This window comes from Sapajus apella, unplaced genomic scaffold, assembly GCF_009761245.1.
Source record: "Sapajus apella isolate SASKATOON/1434 unplaced genomic scaffold, GSC_monkey_1.0 scaffold48, whole genome shotgun sequence".
Taxonomy (NCBI): domain Eukaryota; kingdom Metazoa; phylum Chordata; class Mammalia; order Primates; family Cebidae; genus Sapajus; species Sapajus apella.
In genome coordinates this window covers 16,543,525-16,563,215 of record NW_022436988.1, presented here as the reverse complement: position 1 = coordinate 16,563,215, position 19,691 = coordinate 16,543,525, and the positions used below count along the sequence as shown (strand labels likewise).

The window sequence follows — 19,691 nt, the reverse complement described above, 5'->3', positions numbered from 1 at the left end:
AAAAAAAAAAAAAAAAAAAAAAAAAAAAAAAAAAAAAAGCACTTGAACAGATATTTATAATATTCTTTTGTGAAAAAGAAAGAAATACACTAGGGATTACTTAAAATTTTATAAGTATGCTAGTACCTGTCATAGGAAGTTCAGAATAGTAAACAGAGATGTAGATAGTCCTGAATCTTGGGTAATTATTTCTTTTTGATATGTTAGAATTAAACTAGACAAGACTATTAGGACATGGCACTCTTTAAATCAGGTTTTTTTCTTGCAATATAGATAATGACAGCACTTTATTATCTATTTTTGTGTTCTAGCAGGAAGAAAAATTCTATGAGAAGGGAGACTATTTGGGTTCTGTAAGAATAAATTCATGTATTAGAATGTAAAATCCCTCAAAAAGTTAATATCCTTTATAGGGGAAAGCTATCATCAAAGGAATCAAGTAGAGTTTTAATTTACGAAAAAAAATTTTTTAAAGAAAGTTTGAAGGGTCTGTGACTTATTTATCTATAAACAATTCTGTTGTAACATCTTTAATTTCATACTTTAAAAATATATTGCCAGGCGTTTGTAGTCTCTAATGACAAAAAATTGAGGGGGGAGAATATCTTTTTTTTTTTTTTTTTTTTTTGAGATGGAGTTTTCTTCTTGTTGCCCAGGCTGGAGTGCAGTGGCACGATCTCGTCTCACCGCAACCTCCACCTCCTGACTTCAAGTGATTCTCCTACCTCAGCCTCCCGAGTAGCTGGGATTACAGGCGTGCGCCACCATGCCTAGCTAATTTTTTTTTGTATTTTTAGTAGAGATGGGATTTCTCCATGTTGGCCAGGCTGGTTTCGAACTCCCAACCTCAAGTGATCCGCCTGCCTCATACTCCCAAAGTGTTGGGATTACAGGCGTGAGCCACCACACCCAGCCAAGAATATCTTAATTCTAAGTTACAAGCAAATAGAAGAACCAAGTATATCAAGGAGTCTACTAATTTGGCTTCTATCCTAAGAATTTACTTTATTTACTTTACTAGTCATTGAAAGTATATTTTGTTAGAATGTTGCTTGTGGTATTTTACCATTTTTGCTTATATTTATTATTTGATAAGTGAGACAGCACATACAATTTGATTAGAATGTAATATATTAAAGCACATATATAGATTGGACATGTTGAAAACAGCTAGAAACTATTAGGGGAATAAATGGATATAAGAATAGGGTTCTGGCCAGGTGCGGTGGCCCACACCTGTAATTCCAGCACTCTGAGAGGCCCACATGGGCAGATTGCTTGAGCTCAGGAGTTTGAGACCAGCCTGGGCAACATGGGAAAACATTGTCCCTACAAAAATTACAAAATTTAACTGGGTATGGTGGCATGTGCCTATGGTGGCAGCTACTGAGGAGGCTAAAGTGGGAGGATCATTTGAGCCCAGGAGGTTGAGGCTGTAATGATCACACCGCTGCACTCCAGCCTGGGTAACAGAGCAAGACCCTGTCTCAAAGAAAATTTAAAAAAGAATAGTGTTAAGCTACATTAGTTTTGGGCTCTTTTTATAAATAACTCCAAATATATTTACTAACCTGAATATTTTTACAGAAACCATTACACCTTTCTTATAGAGTCATATTATACTGTGAATTGCATGAGATCAGCATTTTTTGTCCACTCTATGACAGAAATCATTACTTATTCTTAGAGCAAATGGGTGAATAATTCTTCCTGACACCATGCTCTCAGAATTATCTAGGGCTAATTTTTAACTTCAAAGCTGACTCTACTGTTGCCTGTTTCTTACTGCTCAGCTGAGAAATGTCAAGGAATACACATTAATTGATAAGCTAAGCAGAATATTTTCAGGGAAGTAAATATATTGTGTTAAGTGAAAAAAAATTGTAAATTCCATAGTTACATGGCAGAGTTGATTATCTGCTTTATTTGTCCAGTTTAATTATGGCTATAGCCCAAGAATTGATAGTTGGGACATATGGATATTTAAGCTTTAATCTCACTAATTTAATTTTATGTTAATTTAATCTCACAATACAAGTAAACTCAGAGGACATAACATGATTCTTGGGTCCTGGAAAATGGAAGAGTGAGTTCTTTGTAGTTTGAGTTCTTTAGGACTGTTCTCCTGCTTTTTTCATTTAATATTTTCAGAAAAACTAATATATTCCCAAATATCGGTCAAGTTTTTAAGGAATACTTACTGTGTATATTATACCAGTTCAGAAGCCAATCAGTTCTATATTCTTTTTTGTTGTATTTTTAAACAGATTTTTTTCTGTTAATCCGAAATGGATATAGTGAAGATCCTCCCTCTCTCTCTCGCCAATCTAACAAGTATTAATAGAGTGGCTGCTGTTTATTGACAGCTTTCTTTGTGCCAGGTGCTGGTTTATGTGCTTTGCACACATAAACCATCCTCCTAACAACCCTGTAATGTGGGCATTTTATTTGCATTTTAAATGGGCAGCCTGATTCAGAGAGTTTCAGTTGCCCAGGGTCACATAGCTATTATGTGGTTCACTCAAACAGATGTCAGATTGACTTCAAAACCCACGTTCTTCTCTCTGGTTATGCTACCTTTCCCAGAAGTGATGGATATGCTCAGATAAATCTGCATGGAATGGCAGGAGGCTAAGAGGAGAGTGATGACATTTCTTCAAACCCAGGCGTTTGGAGAAGGTCCTCTCTCAAGCTGAGATTCTTCATTGGTGCATTTGATTTACTCTGTGAAATATAAACATATTTCATGTATGTGTAGAGGTGTATGTATATGTGTACACACACGTACACTCTGTAACCTAAGGGTACACACACACACACACACACACACACACACACACACAGTGACCAAGTGATTTTTTTAGTGTTTTATCAGTGATCCTAGAAGTAAGGTTAACAGAAAGAAAACCATACTTTGTGTTGTTCAGGCAGTGATTAAAAATAAGGTTACATCCTTTGAAATGCGTAAAATTATATTACAGTGTAATACACACTTGGGTTTTTAAACCACTAGTACTAAAAAAATGGTTGACAGGATATTATGTTAACATTTTAGGGAGGTGGCTGAGAATTGATGAAGCCTTTAGATAACCATAATGGTGAATTCTTGTCCTCATTCTAACATGATCTTTCAGTTATATTCAGAAATGATTCATAATTTTATATATTGTACTTCGGTAAGATATTGGGGAGTTGAAGGGCCAACATAAAAGAAAAAAGGAAAAAGTTTTGCTTTAAAACTAGGAATTTGTGAAGGAAAGAAGCATTTCCCTGCAAGTGTAGAGGTGAGACACAAATGTCTTTTCAATAATAAGGAATGATATAATAGTAGTGCTGGTGCCCACTTTGCACATGAGGAAACTGAGGTATAAAGAGCTTACGTAATCTGCAGAAGCTCACACAGCTACTGAATGACAGAGTCAAGATTTCAGGCTAGTTCTAGCATATACTTTACCATTTTGTTATATCCATGTGCCAAAAAAAACAAGAGTCAGATTTAACATGGAAATTTCAGGTCACTTTTGGAACCAGTTTAACTTGATTAACTTATGGTAAGTACTTAATATTACTTCTAAATTGATATACTTTAACTCGAAGGCTACTTCTTTGAAATCCCTGGAATCTTCTTGCAGGCAGACTGTCTCTAGTTTTTTGTGAAGTGTGAGGTTGTTTGAAGATTGTGCTTAACTCAGTGTTACTTCAAATTCTGTTCATTGCAGTCAAGGTCAGTGAGGTGATACAGGAACAGGGTATGGAATTTTTAAAGGTATCTTAAAAATAGAGCAAGTTCTAGCATTTTGGCTATGTAAGCTGGAAATGAAAAATGTAATAAGAAGTTGATATTAAAAATTGAGATAAAGGCTGGGTGCAGTAGCTCCTGCCCATAATCTTAACACTTTGAGAGGCCAAGGAGGGAGGATTACTTGAGGCCAGGAGTTTGAAGTAGCCCTAGCATCATAGCAAGACCCCATCTCTATAAAAAAAAAAAAAATTAAAAAAATTAGCCAGGTGTGGTGGCACACACCGTTAGTCTCAGCTGCTCTGGAGGCTGAGGTGGGAGGCTTTAGCCAAGGAGTTCAAGGTTACAGTGAGCTAAGATCGTGCCACTGCCTTCCTGCACTTTAGTCTGAGTGACAGAGCATGACCCTGTCTCTAAACAAAACAAAAAACTGAACTAGGCAGAGTAAAAGTCAATCCATTCTTCTTGGTGTTTTGCTTTGTTTTGAAGTCCAACACAAACATGAACTGCTGCTCTATGAAACTGATACTTTATCAATTAGACTAAAAAGAACTTTCTTTTGAATATAGTATGTAGTAGAATTGTATTGATAAATATTCATGCAGTTGAATATTGTGGCTGTTCTTATTAAAGGGTGGGAAAGTTGTTGGATTTTAGATCCTGAGTGCTGTATAAGATAGTCCTTTCTTCTGTTTTCTCATGTTATGATGAGAAAAAAAGCATAATTCCTCAGTGGGATTCTTAAAAATAAAGGACAGCTTTTCAGTGTGCGTTTCTTGGCAACACACATTTCCAGCAACTGTGTGATGTCTTGTTAGCCCTAGTCTTCTGGTCAGAAGTATGTATTTAAGTTTCATTTTTACTTTTTCTGTTGTTTAGGTCTAAAACTTTTTCTGAACTAAGTTCTTTATTTTTTGTTTATTCCATTTAAAATTTTTTACTTTATTAAATTTTTTTTTTCAACAGCTTTATAGGTACAAGTGGTTTTTGGTTACATGGATAAGTTGTATAGTAATCAAGTCTGGGCTTAGTGTTCCCCTCACCTGAATAGTGTAGATTGTACCCAACAGATAGTTTTTCATTCCTTACCCCCTCCCACCCTCCTGCCTTCTGAATCTCCAGTATCTCGATTCATTCCTTAAACTCATCTTCAAGAAACTAGGAAAGATGGATAGAAGGCATATGTAAGAGAAGCATAGTACGAAATTAAACTCTGCAAAGTTTTATGAATATATTAATAACCCAATTCCCATTCATATACTAACTTTTATAATATAAACCTTTTCATTTACGCTTCTTTAAGCCAACTTGATTACCTGCTGTCCACGTGGACACAAGAATACCAACCTGGGAAGAAACCATGTCACATATCTTTTATAGCATAATAAAACATTATTTGAACCTCTCTTTTAAACATAGGTATGCGTATTTATAATAGTCATTTAAAATGTAAAAACTTTTTATGTTGTCTTTTGTAATATGTATTTAATAATTTTAATATTTAGAAATCAATTTTCAAACCTCTAGGAACAACAGCATACAAATGCAACAAGTTTTGAATGTATTTTTCTCCTTTAGTACTTACTAATTTGATTAAGAAATAAATAACATTAAAATTAGTATTCCAACTTCCTATATTTTTCATAATTCATTTAACACATAGTATAAGCTGTGCTTGTGACAAGCATCTATTAATTAAGAGAAAAATATGGGATAGCTGGTTATTTCTTAAGAATCCTCATAAAGATTATCTACTTTGTGGCTCAAATTTATGTCCCATGTTGGCTTTTCTTAGTCATCTAGCACTGGGCTACTTTGGCCTTATAATTCAAATACACACACACACACACACACACACACACACACACACAAAGACGTGTGTATATGTGTGTGTATATATATGTATATCTACATGTATATGTATGTATGCATATGTATATAAATTATATTTGTTATGTTGAATTATATATATAGTATATATATATATGTATGTAGTAAGTATGCCTAGAGTACATATTTTCTTTGGAATGAGTTGGCATCAGTTTGGACATCTTCTGTGGATAAGAAAAAACATCGTTTTGAATTAGTGTGGATAGGTGAGCACTGACCATATTACTTGCATTGATGAACCAAAATTAATGGAGAGCCTGTTTTATATGTACTATAATACAAGGTATGACTATACTTTCAAAATCAAACTTCCAGAGTCTTGTGATCTGGTAGAAAGATTGTATCTCAATCATAGTCAGATGACTGTTGGGTTTAAGGATTTGGGGTTGGGGTGGAATATGAAATTATCTTTAGTTACTTACATTCTGTGATCTCATCCATTGAATTGTAAACTTATCTTCTAAATCCTTTCTGCAGGAAATTTTGGGAACGGTTTATTGCCCTGTGTCATGAAAACAATAGCCTACATGGAATCACTTTCGAACAGATCAAAGCTCAGTTAGAGGCTTTAGAACTAAAGAAGACATACGTGTTGAATCCACTGGCACCTGAATTTATCCCCCGGGCTCTAAGACTGCAGCATTCAGGAAGTGCCAACAGACAGCAGCAATCACCACCCAAGGTAAAGCCTCTGTTAATGAAATTGAAGAGGTTAAAGGGAGCAAACAGCGCAGAAGTGCCAAAGGTTTATTGGGCTGCAAGTTACTTTAAGTGTTGGAATTGAAGGTTACATTTGGCGGCAAGCGGTTTCTGCAAGGAACTTGTTTAGTTTGGACATGTAAGTGAAAATACAGTATGGTGTTTAGCCGTGCTTAATGTTATAATCATTCTCAAACAATTTTTAATACCTGATAACTCCTGATATCATTTATATAAAATAACCTTCTAATCCTCTCTACTGATAGAGTTGTTTTAGTGAGATGTGAATAAAACAAAGAAGCTTTTAAAAATTATCACAGTTATTAAAACATGTCCTTATATTCTTTATAATGAATAACGTTATAACAATATTTATATACAGAAAATAATTTTGAACCTTTACTGATGACCGATTCATTTGAAGTGGTATTTGACAGAGTAAAAAAATTTGACTGCCTTCTTGAAGATGACTTCAATTGATTTTGACCCATTTTTCTTGTAGTGAAGCATTCTAGTCAGAGGGAGTGGAGCAGGGGTGTCAAGGCCATTTCCACTTTTGAACTATAGTTATTTTGAACAGAGACAGCTGGCTTGTTTGCTAGAGTGCCTAAAAAAAAATGCTTACAGTTACCATCTGGAAAAGAAAGTTCTGAGACTGGCATGTTTAGTATTTGTTCCAGGTGTTTTTGTTTTACATTTATAATCATCAGCATACTAAAGTTACCGATAAGAATTAAAAGAGTATGTCAGTTTTGAGCTTCCTTTAAAAAATTTAATTTTTTTTTTTTTTTTTTTTTTTTTTTGAGAAAGGGTCTCTGTAGCCCAGGCTGGAGTGCAGTGGCACAATCTGGGATCACTGCAACGTCCACCTCCTGGGCTCATACATCTTCCTGCCTCAGCCTCCTGAGTAGCTGGGACTACAGGCAAGCGCCACCATGTCCAGCTAATTTTTTTTTTAACGTGTTTTTTAGTAAGGCGGGGTTTCGCCATGTTGGCCTGGCTGGTCTCAAACTCCTGACTTCAAGTGATCTGCCTGCCTTGGCTTCCCAAAGTGCTGAGATTACAGGCTTGAGCCACTGCACCTGGCCTGCTACATTATTATTTTGTGTATAAGCTACCAAACACTGTATATTTTATATAAACTAAGTAAATTTACTGTTCTATTGCTTCTTGCTAAATCAAAATACAAAATACAGTGACTGGAGGATTATATCCTATATTGAACCATGTAGAATGCTGAATTATAGATATGCCACTGTCTTTTTACTGCATAGGCCCCAATTTGCTTTTTTATTTAGTATACTACACAGCACCCATAGTGCTGATATATATTGTCTGATGTGCTTCCAGCTTTACAGTATAGGATTACCCTAGATTATGGTTACTGTTTTTATTAGTTTCCTGTTGCTACTGTAGTGAATAAGCACAAATATAGTAATTTAACACAAACGGATTACCTGGCAATTTTATGAGTCAGATGTCTGGACTGGCCTGGTTGTTTTCTTTGCACTGGGCTTCTCAAGGCCGACATCAAGGTATTGACTTTCTGGGCTCTTATCTGGAGGCTCTGGAAAGAATCTCCTTCCAAGATCAGGCAGGTTGTTGGTAGAATCCAGTTCCTTGTGGTTATAGGACTAATGTCCTTGTTGCCTTGGTGACTGTCGGCTAGGAATCATTCTTAACTTCTAGAGTCTTCGTACCAGTTCTCAACTGTGTCCCCTACATCTCAGAGCCAGCAATGGTGCATTGATTCCTCCTCTCCCTGGGAATCTCTCTTACTTCCTCTTCCGCTGTGTCTCCCTTACTCCAACCAGAGAAATTTCTCTGCTTTTAGGGCTCATGTGATTAGATTGGGCTCACCCAGATGATCCAGGATAATCTCCCTATTTTAAATCTGTAACATTAATTAATATTCACAGAGTCCCATTTGCCACATAAAATATTCACAGGAGCCAGGGATTAGGAAATGGGCCTCTTTTTTTTGTGTATAAGCTACCAAAAAAAAAGGGGCCATTCTGCCTGCCACACTCTGACTAAATTGCTGTGTTTCCTCCACATGCTAAGCAGTTGTCCCTGCTTTTTGAGTCATTAGCAAATTAGTGATCTGGAGGATAAGAAATCTAAATGGTTTGTCACCCTTTTGGAACTGCCTTATCTGCTGTCTGTGTCACTGGCTCTCCTTTCTTCCGTCAGCATGTGTGCTACTGGCTGCTCTTGTCTCTTCTAATTGCTCCTGCCTCTCATCTTCTACTTCTGCCATCTTGATGTTTGCCTGTTTCTCTTTTTTTCTGTATGCTTTTCTTATCTCTTCTCTATTCCTCAGAAGTTTTTTCTTCATATAGCTGGTGCCAATCACTGTGAACCTTCTTTCTCTTGAGGTTAATGGATTTTTTTTGGGGGGGGGGGGTCTTTTTTCTGATTTTATGAGACTTTTTTTTTTTTTTTATTACTTTCTGACTTTAGCTGCCCTTCCTCACTTGTAACCAATTGACCTTAAACCTTCAGTGTTCCCTGCTGAACTGGATATTTGCTCTTTCTAACAGTTAGATAGGTAGCTAAGTCAAACATCATTATATTTTTGCTTTAGTCAGGAATGAATTTTTATTCCTGCTGTAGATATAATCGTGTCTTTAGTTTTCAGATGTAATTTACAAATTTACAAGTTTGTGTGTGTCTAAGGGTAAGTTGCATAATGTGCTACTTTTCGTCAGTTGGCTTGATATGTGTTACTTTTAGCCCATGGGAAGAGAGTATTTTTTTTTTTTAATCCAGAAATTCAGAACCATTGTCTCTTCAAATATTGTTTCTGCCCAAATGTCATCATTCTTAATGGTAGGCTAAATACACCATTATGTGAATTTGCTATTGCTTATTTAATAAATCCTTCACTGATGGGCATGTAGATTGTTAACATTTATGACACACATAAACCATGCTCTCTGTGCCCAAATTCATGATTACTTCATTTGGGTAAATTTCTGGAATTGCAATTACTGGGTTAGCTTATGTACATTTTTGATGCTGTTGATATGTATTGCCAAATTGCTTTCTAATAATGAACTGGATTCTCTCACAAGCAAATGATGACTGGGCCCCTTTTTCTGTTTTTTTGTTTTTTTGAAGTAAATGTACTTTAATATACCATGAATTATACTCAAAATATTATAAATCCCAAGCCATATTTACATACTTTTTACTACTTTAAAGGTTCTCATCCTCAAGAATTAAAGATGAACATTTTTCCTTTGAAAAACAGCTTCTTGTGATTTGTTACAAAATGTATAGAGAAACTGCAGTTCTATTCCTGCCAAGGAATAGAATTGTAAGTCATGTTGATTGCATATTTCATTTTAATGAAAAATGTTTTTAAAAAATACCCTTAATTTGACACTGAGAAAATTTTAGGCCCAGCAATATTATTTGAGATGGCTGTGACCTATGTTTTAAAAGAAAATTGGCTCAAAGCAGTCTAATGGTAATTAATTATAGATTCACAATTTTTAGATTTTAATTATACATTAATTTACATATGATTAGGAAAATGGTTATTGTTTTCTAATATTAAACATGCTTAAATTATCATACATTTGTGTTTTTCTTTAAAGGGGAGAGGTCTTCATCATACCCAGAATGATCACTTCCAGAATGATGGAATTGGTAAGTGGAAAATTACCCTATGAAAACTTGCTTTTATGATGTAAGACATTTTTCCCAAATTTCATCAAAGAAAGAGGAGGGTGGATAGATGGTTTCTGTCTCTCCCTGACACATACACACATACACACACACACATACACTTTGGAACCTCTCTTAATTCTTCAACACTTAGGGTTTTATCAGTGCATTGATATGTTATTTCTGAAAAGGGGTGATTTTGTAGGTATTCATGTACATACCCAGAGGTTTTGAGGAAAAACATGTAAGCGTTTTATGCAACGTAAGTTTTCAGAAAATACTTATATCCTACAAATGTCAGGTCCTAAAAGTTTCAAGATAAAAAATTTACTTAAATGATTTTAAATATTGCATAGTTATGCTTTTAAAATAATAATTGCTTAACTTTCATATGGTATGTGGTTCTGTTAAAATTACAAGTCAAAACTTTATTCTGAACAGTTGTATACTCTTTAGACAGAAGACTGTTTACTAGGAGTGTATGCATAGCTTACTCTCTTGGAAGACACATCCTGAGTTTCTCAGAAAACATTTAAAATTATGCTAGTTTATAAAAGGAATACTTTGTATAACTCATGTTAATTTTAGGGAGCACTATAAAATGGTTATTTTTTTGTAATATGCTTCACTTTTCCACACTGATGATTCTTTCTTTGATGATAAGATATCTTAGGCAAACTTGGGAAATATATTTTGCTGTTGAATAATTTAAATTATTTTTTCTAGATGACTGTACAGCTATTGAGTGCATCCTTTTTCTGTTTATTTTTCAGTTCAGCCCAATCCTTCTGTACTTATTGGCAATCCTATTAGAGCATATACTCCTCCACCCCCTCTTGGACCTCATCCAAATTTGGGAAAATCTCCAAGCCCTGTTCAAAGAATAGATCCTCACACTGGGACAAGTATTCTCTATGTACCTGCTGTCTATGGAGGGAATGTAGTTATGTCGGTGCCTTTACCTGTAAGTGGACATTTGAAATATTTTCTATTGAATCAAATAAAATAGAGTTCACTAAACTTGTGCTAATCCCAGATAGTATTCTACCAACGTCTTTTTTAAAAAAACCTTTTGATGCCCATAATCTTTTTTTTTAAAGCAACTGTTACCTCTAACTTAAATTTGAAATAACCAAAGAAATGTGAATTGTTGCTTACAGTTTGTTATTAGGTTGCTAGTGACTGTGAAGAAATTATATTTTGATTTAGAAACCTTTGTAATCTTTTTTGTTTTGTTTGGTTTTTTTGAGATGGAGTTTTGCTCTTGTTGCCCCGGCTAGAGTACAGTGGGACAGTCTTGGTTCACTGCAACCTCCATCTCCCGGGTTCAAGTGATTCATATCAAATGTATGATAATTTAATCCTGCCTTAGCTTCCCAAGTAGCTGGGATTACAGGCACGCACTGCCACACCTGGCTAATGTTTTGTGTTTAGTAGAGACATGGTTTCACTGTGTTGATCAGGCTGGTCTCAAACTCCTGACCTCAGGTGATCCGCCTGCCTTGGCCTCCCAAAGTGTTGGGATTACAGGCGTGAGCCACTGCACCTGGCCACCTTTGTAATCTTTTAAAATATTTTATTGAGGAAAATTGGGCAAAAGTTAACAGAGCTAATGAATCGATCTCTTATTTTATAAAGTGATGTTTTCATTTTATCTTTTAATTTTTATATAAGTCAAAATCTGTTCCCAAGAAATTCAGTTGATTGGAGGAGGCAGAGAGGCTTGGATTAGTCTAGTTTACCAGATCTAAATTGAGCTGAGAAATTCCACATCTTATGAAATCTTCACTACTACTTAAAAATATTACTGAATCCTTTGTAAGACTACAGATTTTTAGAGAACTTTCATCTTGTATGTAAACTCATTTTCACTTTCTTTAAAATTTTTGAATATTTTATTATTTGCTGACATGCATATTTCCAATTCAGGAGTTTTAGCCTAGGAAATAATTTCTTTCATTTAAGGCAAGCACTGTAATTTCAGGCTGAGGTGATCATTGCCAAAGGTTTTTGGCAGCCTTGCCCACACTCCAGAATGGGAAAATGCTTAGCAGCAAACATTTCTTCAGCCATGTTGGTCAGGATAGTTCACAATCATGACAGCCAAGAAGAATGACTGTAAATGAGAACTATGTAATTCATGCCCACTCTCCATAGACTTAAGACTAGATTTTAGCAGAGTTTTTTCTTCCCAGACAGCCTGGCAACATTATACATCATCTGCTTTAAATAGTAAGTCCCTTAGGATTTATATTTCACTTTACTAGGTCAAAGAGGCTTCTATTGTGTAAGATTTCTGAGAGTCTGTATTTAACAGTTATAATAAAATAATAGGAGCAGTAGCTCAGATGGCACTGTATTTATTCCTTTTATGTTAATATGCAGAGATTATATATCTAGACACACTTAAACAAGTTTTCTCTTTTTTTATTTTTTAAAGTAGAGTTGAATTAAAAGCACAGATTAGGCTGGGCGCGGTGACTCACATGTGTAATCTTAGCACTTGGGATCCACCAGCCGAGGCAGGTGGATCACTTGAGGTCAGGAGTTTGAAACCAGCCTGGTCAACATGGTGAAACCCTGTCTCTACTAAAAATACAAAAAAATTAGCTGGGTGTGGTGGTGGGCGCCTGTAATCCCAGCTACTCAAGAGGCTGAGTAGCTTGAGGAAGCAGGAGAATCGCTTGAACCTGGGAGGCAGAGATTGCAGTGAGCTGAGGTTGTGCCACTGCACTCCAGCTTGGGTGACAGGGCAAGACTCCATCTTAGGAGAAAAAAAAAAGCACAGATGAAAGTAAGGACGCGTTTGAATTTTACCTATAATAAATGAACATTAAATGATGTGTTTACTCATATTTAGTTGAAATACCAATTTTTTTGAGTTGAGACTCCTTAGGTTAAGTTCTTTAGCTTTCCCTCCTATTTTCCTATTCAGTCTATTAAACTATGTATCTATGCATTTATGACTTTAAAAGATAATTTTTATCATCATCTGACATGTATATATTCATATACGTATGTGGGGAAATGAATAAATAATATAAAATGATTTATTGCCTCAAGGAATAATTACCAATTGTAAGCCCTCAGTTTCTTCCTAATCTGAAAAATGATCTGTTTTCCATTACATACAAAAGATTCAGGGAGCTGTTTTTTAGCCCGTTAAAATACAATTGTTACTACTAGCATCAACTTTGTAGTTATTTGTTTTGGGAAAATTAACATCTGTGTGTGTGTGTGTGTGTGTGTGTGTGTGTGTGTGTGTGCGCGCGCGCGCGCACGCGCCTGCGTGCGTGCTTGCTCTTTCCTAATCAACAGCACTCTAGCAGTTTGCCTTCCAAAATACACTTAATGCATGTAATTAATTTTTTTAATAACCTAGGTACCATGGACAGGATACCAGGGTAGGTTTGCAGTTGATCCTCGAATTATTACCCATCAGGCAGCAATGGCCTATAACATGAACCTGTTACAGACACATGGACGAGGATCTCCTATTCCTTATGGCCTTGGACATCACCCACCTGTCAGCATAGGCCAGCCACAAAATCAGCACCAGGAGAAGGATCAGCATGAGCAAAATCGAAATGGTGAGTTGTACTTTGCTGTTCTCCTGTTCCTAAACTGATGACATGTAAAGTTTTGGCCACATGGCAACTTCTTTAACAGTATAATTGTTAACTTTTTCATGAATTATAGACCTTTTCAAGAGAGAATAAACTGAATCATCTCTCCAGAAGATATATTATGTATACAGATACAAAATTGAGATGTAACTTCAGAGGGTCCTTTAGGTTAAACTCTACCACTTATGATTGGTGTCACTGAGTTCCTGAAAAAAATACTAAATTTGAATTATTTAGAGTACTCTAAAATGGTGGTCATTTAAAATTGAGATGGAAGGTCCTCTCCTGTTAAACATTTTTGTTAATTTGAAATACTTTTGTGGTATTTTGTGGTACTAAGCATTAATGTTATTGTGAGATTATTGATATAAAGATTTTTTTTTTTTTTTTTTTTACAAATCTGCTAGAATTAGAAGGAAAAATTATCTACGTATTTTTTATTCAAGTTTATTGAGGGATGGGTTATATACGGTAAAATTCACCATTTTTAAAAAGTACATTGATGAGTTTTAACAAATATGCAGAGTTGTTAACTTCCACCAAAATCAAGATACAAGACATTTACATATTTTCAAAAAGTTTCGCATTGCAATCCCATCATCTGACCCCCAGCCCTGAGCAACCGCTGATCTGACTTTTGCCCCATACTCTCTAGTATGTCATATAAATGAAATTTTATAATATATAATTTTTTGTGTCCGGTTTTGTTCACTTAGCTTGATGCTTTTGATATTCTCGCAGATTATATGTATCATATAATATTTGTTTGTTCCTTTTTACTGTTACTACTCATTTGTATGGATGTACCGCAATATGTTTATTCATCCATCAGTTAATATACGTGTTAGCTGTATCTAACTTTGGGCTCTTATGAATAGGGCTGCTATAAACATACTTGTGAACATATTTATTTTTTCCTTTGGGTAAACACCGAGGAGTGAGATTGCTGGGCATATTATAAATATAAAATTTAACTTTATAAGAAATTGCCATATTATTTTCAAAAGTGGCTAAACCATGTTTTATTTCTACTAGTAATGTAGGAGATTTCCAGTTGTTCCATGTTCTCATTTGCACTAGGTATTGTCAGTCTTTTTAATTTTACTCTTGTTAGTGGATGTCTCATCATATCTCATTCTGGTATTAATTTACATTTTTGTATGTCCCTAATAATGAGTGATGTTGAGTATCTTTTTATTGTGCTTATTTGCCATGTGTGTATCTTGTTTGATGAAACCTCTATTTATATCTCTGCCCACGTTTTTATTGAGCTGTCTTAAGTCATGAGAGTTCTTCATACATTCTGGATACTAATCTTTAATGAGATATGTATTTAGAAAATATTTTCTCCCTGTATATGGCTTCCCTTTTTTTTTTCTTTTTTTCCTTCTAAAGACAGGGTCTTGCTTTGTTGCCCAGTCTGACCTTAAATTCCTGGACTCAAGTGATCTTCTCACCTCAGCCTCCTGAGTATCTGGGACTACAGGCATGTGCCACTGTGTGTAGCTTTCATTTTCTTAACAGTAGTTTTCCAAGAGCAGCACTTTTATTTTTGTTGAAGTCCATTTTATCCATTTTTTCTTTTGTGGATCATGTTCTGGGTGTTGCATCTGAAAAAGAAAACATCTAACCCAAGATCTTCTTTTATATTTTCTTCTAGAAGTGTTATAGTTTTTAGGTCTTACATTAGGTCTATTTTGAGTTAAATTTTGTATATAGTGTAAGGACTGAGATTATTGTTATTTTGTTTTGGTTTTGCATATATATGTGCAGTGATTCCAGTACTATTTTTTGAAAACTGTATCCTTCCCTCATTGAACTGCCTTGGAACCTTTGTTGAAAATCAGTTGATCCTATATATGGACTCTATACTTTTTATTGATGCATGTGTTTATGTTACACCAAATATGCTGTCTTGATTATTATAGCTTTATAAAAGTCTTTAAATCGGGTAGTGTAAGTCCTCCAGCTTTATTATTTTTACAAATTGTCTATTCTAGGTCTTTTGCATTTCTATGTATCTGTATTTTAGAATCAGCTTGTCAATTCCTACAAAAAAGCCTTCTGGGGTTTGGATTGGCATCGTGTTTGATCATGAGATCACTTTGCGGAGAATTAACGTCTTAACAATACCGATTCTTCTGATCGTTGAACAGAGTATATAGCTCTCCATTTTTTTCTGTTAGGTCTTTACTTTTTTTCCAGCATTAAAAAAAGTTTTCAGGCCGAGTGTGGTGGCTCATGCCTATAATCCCAGCATTTTGGGAGGCTGAGGTGGAGGAATCACCTGAGGTCAGGAGTTCAAGACCAGTCTTGGCCAACATGGAGGAATCCTGTCTTTACTAAAAATATAAAAATGACCTGGGTATGGTGGCACATGCCTGTAATTCCAGCTACTGGGAGGCTGAGGCAGGAGAGTTGCTTGAACGCTGGTGATGGAGGTTGCAGTGAGCTGAGATCACCTCACTGTACTCCAGCCTGGACAACAACTCTATCAGAAAAAAAAAAAAAAAAAAAAAAAAAAAGGTTTTCAGTATACAGACTTTGCACATATTTTGTTAAAGTGAAAGCTTAAGTGAATATGAGTAATTTATAGTTTTCTTTTTCGGTAATGCATTCCACAAGTTCCAGTATATTGTATTTGCATTTTCAATTAGTTCAGTATACTTCCTCATTTCTCTTGAAATTAGACTTATGGGTTTTTTAGAAAGGTATTTTAGCTGCTTATTATTGGTGATTTTCTAGAAATTTTTCTGTTATTGATTTCTACTTTAATTCCATTGTAGTAAAATAACATATTTTGTATGACTTGAATGCTTTTGAGTGAGATTTGTTTCACAACCCAGAATATGGCTTATTTTCGTAAATGTTCTCTGTGTACTTGAGAAGAATAGATTGCTCTGCAAATGTTAATCAGGGGCTGGGCATGGTGGCTCATGCCTGTAATCCTAGCACTTTGGTAGGCTGAGGTAGGCAGATCACCTCAGGTCAGGAGTTCAAGACCACCATGGCCAACATGGTGAAACCCCATCTCTACTAAAAATACAGGATTAGCCAAGTGTAGTGGTGCACACGTGTAATCCCAGCTACTTGGAAGACTGAGGCAGAAGAATTGCTTGAACCTGGGAGGTAGAGATTACAGTGAGCCGAGATCTGCCATTGCACTCTAGCCTGGGCGACAAGAGTGAAACTCCTACTGAAAAAAACAAAAAAAAATATTAATAAGGTCAAGTTGGTTGATAGAGTTGTTCAGGTCTACTGTATTCTTGCTGATTTTCTGTCTACTCTTTCTATCAATTACTGAGGAGGGGTATTGAAATCTCCCAATCTAATTGGTGTTTGTCTAATTTTCAGTTTTCAGGTTTTTAAGTTCTATCAGTTCTTGAATTTTGTAGTTCTGTTATTAGATGATAAATGTTTAGGATTGTGTATTTTGATTAATTAACTTATTTATTGTTATGAAATGACCTTCTTTGTCCTTAGAATTATTCTCTAATTTGAGATCTACTTTGTGTAATATCAGTGTAGCCACTTTAGCTTTCTTTTATCAGGTGATAGCATGGGTGTGTGTGTGTGTGTGTGTGTGTGTATATATATGGTAAAATAAATATGTGTGTGTGTATATATGTATTACCTTAAAATAAACGTGTGTGTGTATTATATATATGTATTACCTTAAAATAGATATGTGTGTGTGTATATGTGTGTGTGTTTATATATATATATACATACGTGTATATATAATGCCTGTAATTCCAGCTACTTGGGAGGCTGAGGCAGGAGAGTTGCTTGAACCCGGGAGGTGGACGTTGCAATGAGCTGAGATCATGCCACTGCACTCCAGCCTGGACAACAGAGCGAGACTCTGTCTCAAAAAAAAAAAAAAAGGTTTTCACTATACGGCCTTTGCACATACTTTGTTAAAGTGAAAGCTTAAATGAATATAAGTAATTTATAATTTTCTTTTTCAGTAATACATTCCATATATACATACATATATGTGTGTATATATACACACACACATTTATTTTACCTTTTACTTTTAATCTATTTGTGTCTTTATATTTAAAGTTTATTTTAGATAATGTATAGGTAGCTCTTGATTTTTTTAATCTAATGTGACAATCTCTGCCTTTTATTTGGGGTGTTTAGACCATTTACATCTAATGTGATTGTTGATATAGTTAAGTTTGATTCTGTCATCTTGTTATTTGTTTTCGATTGTCCAGTTGATGTTTTCCCGTTTCTCCTTTTATTCCACTCTCTTCTGGATTGGTAGAGTATTTTTTAAATGATTTTTTAAAAATCTCCATTGGATTATTAGTGACAACTCTTTCTTTTATTATTTTGCTAGTTGCTTTAGGGTTTATAGTGTAAATCTTTAACCTGTTGCAGACTACTTTCCAATTTATATTTTACCACTTCATTTCCAGTAAAGGAAGCTTAAAGTATGCTGTTTTTTCTCTCCTGGTCTGTATGCTATTGTTATTATCATGTATTTTACTTTTACATATGTTGTAAACCCCAAAACATTATTGTTAATTTTGTTTAAACAGCCAAGTAAAAGAGTTTTAAATTATAAAAAAATAATAATTTTATGTATTTACCCATGTGTAGTAATTTTTCTTTCTTTTTTTTTTGAGATGGAGTCTTGCTTTGTTGCCCAGGGTAGAGTGCAGTGGCGCAGTCTCAGCCCACTGCAACCCGTGCCTCCTGGGTTCAAGCAATTTTCCTGCCTCAGCCTCCCGAGTAGCTGGGACTACAGGTGTGCACTGTCACACATGGCTAATTTTTTGTATTTTTAGTAGAGATGGGGTTTCAGCGTGTTAGCCAGGATGGTCTTAATCTCCTGACCCCATCATCGCTTGCGTCGGTCTCCCAAACTGGTGGGATTACAGGAGTGAGCCACCACGCCCAGCCCTGAAGGACTTCTTTAAAACATTTCTTGGCTGGGCGTGGTGCCTCATGCCTGTAATCCTTGCATTTTGGGAGGCTGAGGTGGTGGATTACCTGAGCTCAGGAGTTCAAGACCAGACTGGGCAACATGGTGAAACCCTGTTTCTACTAAAATACAAAAAATTAGCTGGCAAGACGGCATGTGCTTGTAGTCCCAGCTACTTGGGAGGCTGAGACAGAAGAATTGCCTGAACCCAGGAGGTGGAGGTTGCAGTGAGCCAAGATTTCTTGCAGTGCAGGTCTGCTGTTGATGAGTTCTTTCAGCTTTTGTATGCCTGAAGATGTCTTTATTTCACTTTCATTTTTAAAAGATATTTTTGTAGTGGGGAGCATTCTTGGTTGGCAGTTTTTATCATTTGGTACTTTAATAATGTTGTTCTACCATTTTCTCACTTCTGTTTTTTCCAGTGAGAAATATGATGCCCTCTTTATTCTTGTTTTCTGTATGTAACATGTCTTTTTCTCCCTGGTTGCTTTATAGATTTTCTTTTTATACTGGTTTTATCAGTTTGATTATGATATGCCTTGATGTAATTTTCTTCCTGTTTCTTGTGTTTGAGGTTTGCTGAGTTTCTCAGATCTTTGAGTTTATAGTTTTTATCAAGTTTGTAAATTTTTAACTTTTATGTCTTTTCAGATATTTTTTTCTGTCTCACTCCTACCACTCTTCTTCAGAGATCCTAATTACCCATATATTAGAATGCTTAAAGTTTTTGCACAGTTTATGGGTGCTACTTTTTTTTTTTTTAATTCTTTTTTCTCTTTATGTTTTGTTTTGGGTAGTTTCTATTCCTGTGCCTTCAAATTTGCCAAGTTTTTCTGTAGTGTCTATTCTGCTGGTAATTCCATTCATAGTATTTTTCATCTCAGACACTATAGTTTTCATTTCTTGAAGTTTAATTGTAAGGCAATTCTGGCATGATAATTCATTTTACAATGTTGCAGTAGCATTCCTAAAAGAATGTTTTTGAACAAGAACTAAATCAAGAATTCCTATCTCAGACACTATAGTTTTCTTTCTTTCTTTCTTTTCTTTTCTTTTCTTTTCTTTTCTTTTCTTTTCTTTTCTTTTCTTTTCTTTTCTTTTCTCTTTTCTTTTCTTTTCT

At 35.2% G+C, this 19,691-nt stretch overlaps 1 protein-coding gene across 11 annotated transcripts in view; it reads left to right on the top strand.

The window, feature by feature from the left end:
- Positions 1–19,691, top strand: part of HELZ (helicase with zinc finger) — a 184,086-nt gene that overhangs the window by 119,022 nt on the left and 45,373 nt on the right. For all 11 annotated transcript variants that reach the window (XR_004257816.1, XM_032241947.1, XM_032241945.1 and 8 more), the window contains 4 exons: positions 6,107–6,311; positions 9,934–9,985; positions 10,777–10,967; positions 13,386–13,593. Coding sequence is in view for 10 of the 11 variants with exons in the window: in XM_032241947.1 (XP_032097838.1) it covers positions 6,107–6,311; positions 9,934–9,985; positions 10,777–10,967; positions 13,386–13,593 (656 nt within the window). In the remaining variant the exon portion in view is untranslated. The remainder of the gene's footprint in view (positions 1–6,106; positions 6,312–9,933; positions 9,986–10,776; positions 10,968–13,385; positions 13,594–19,691) is intronic.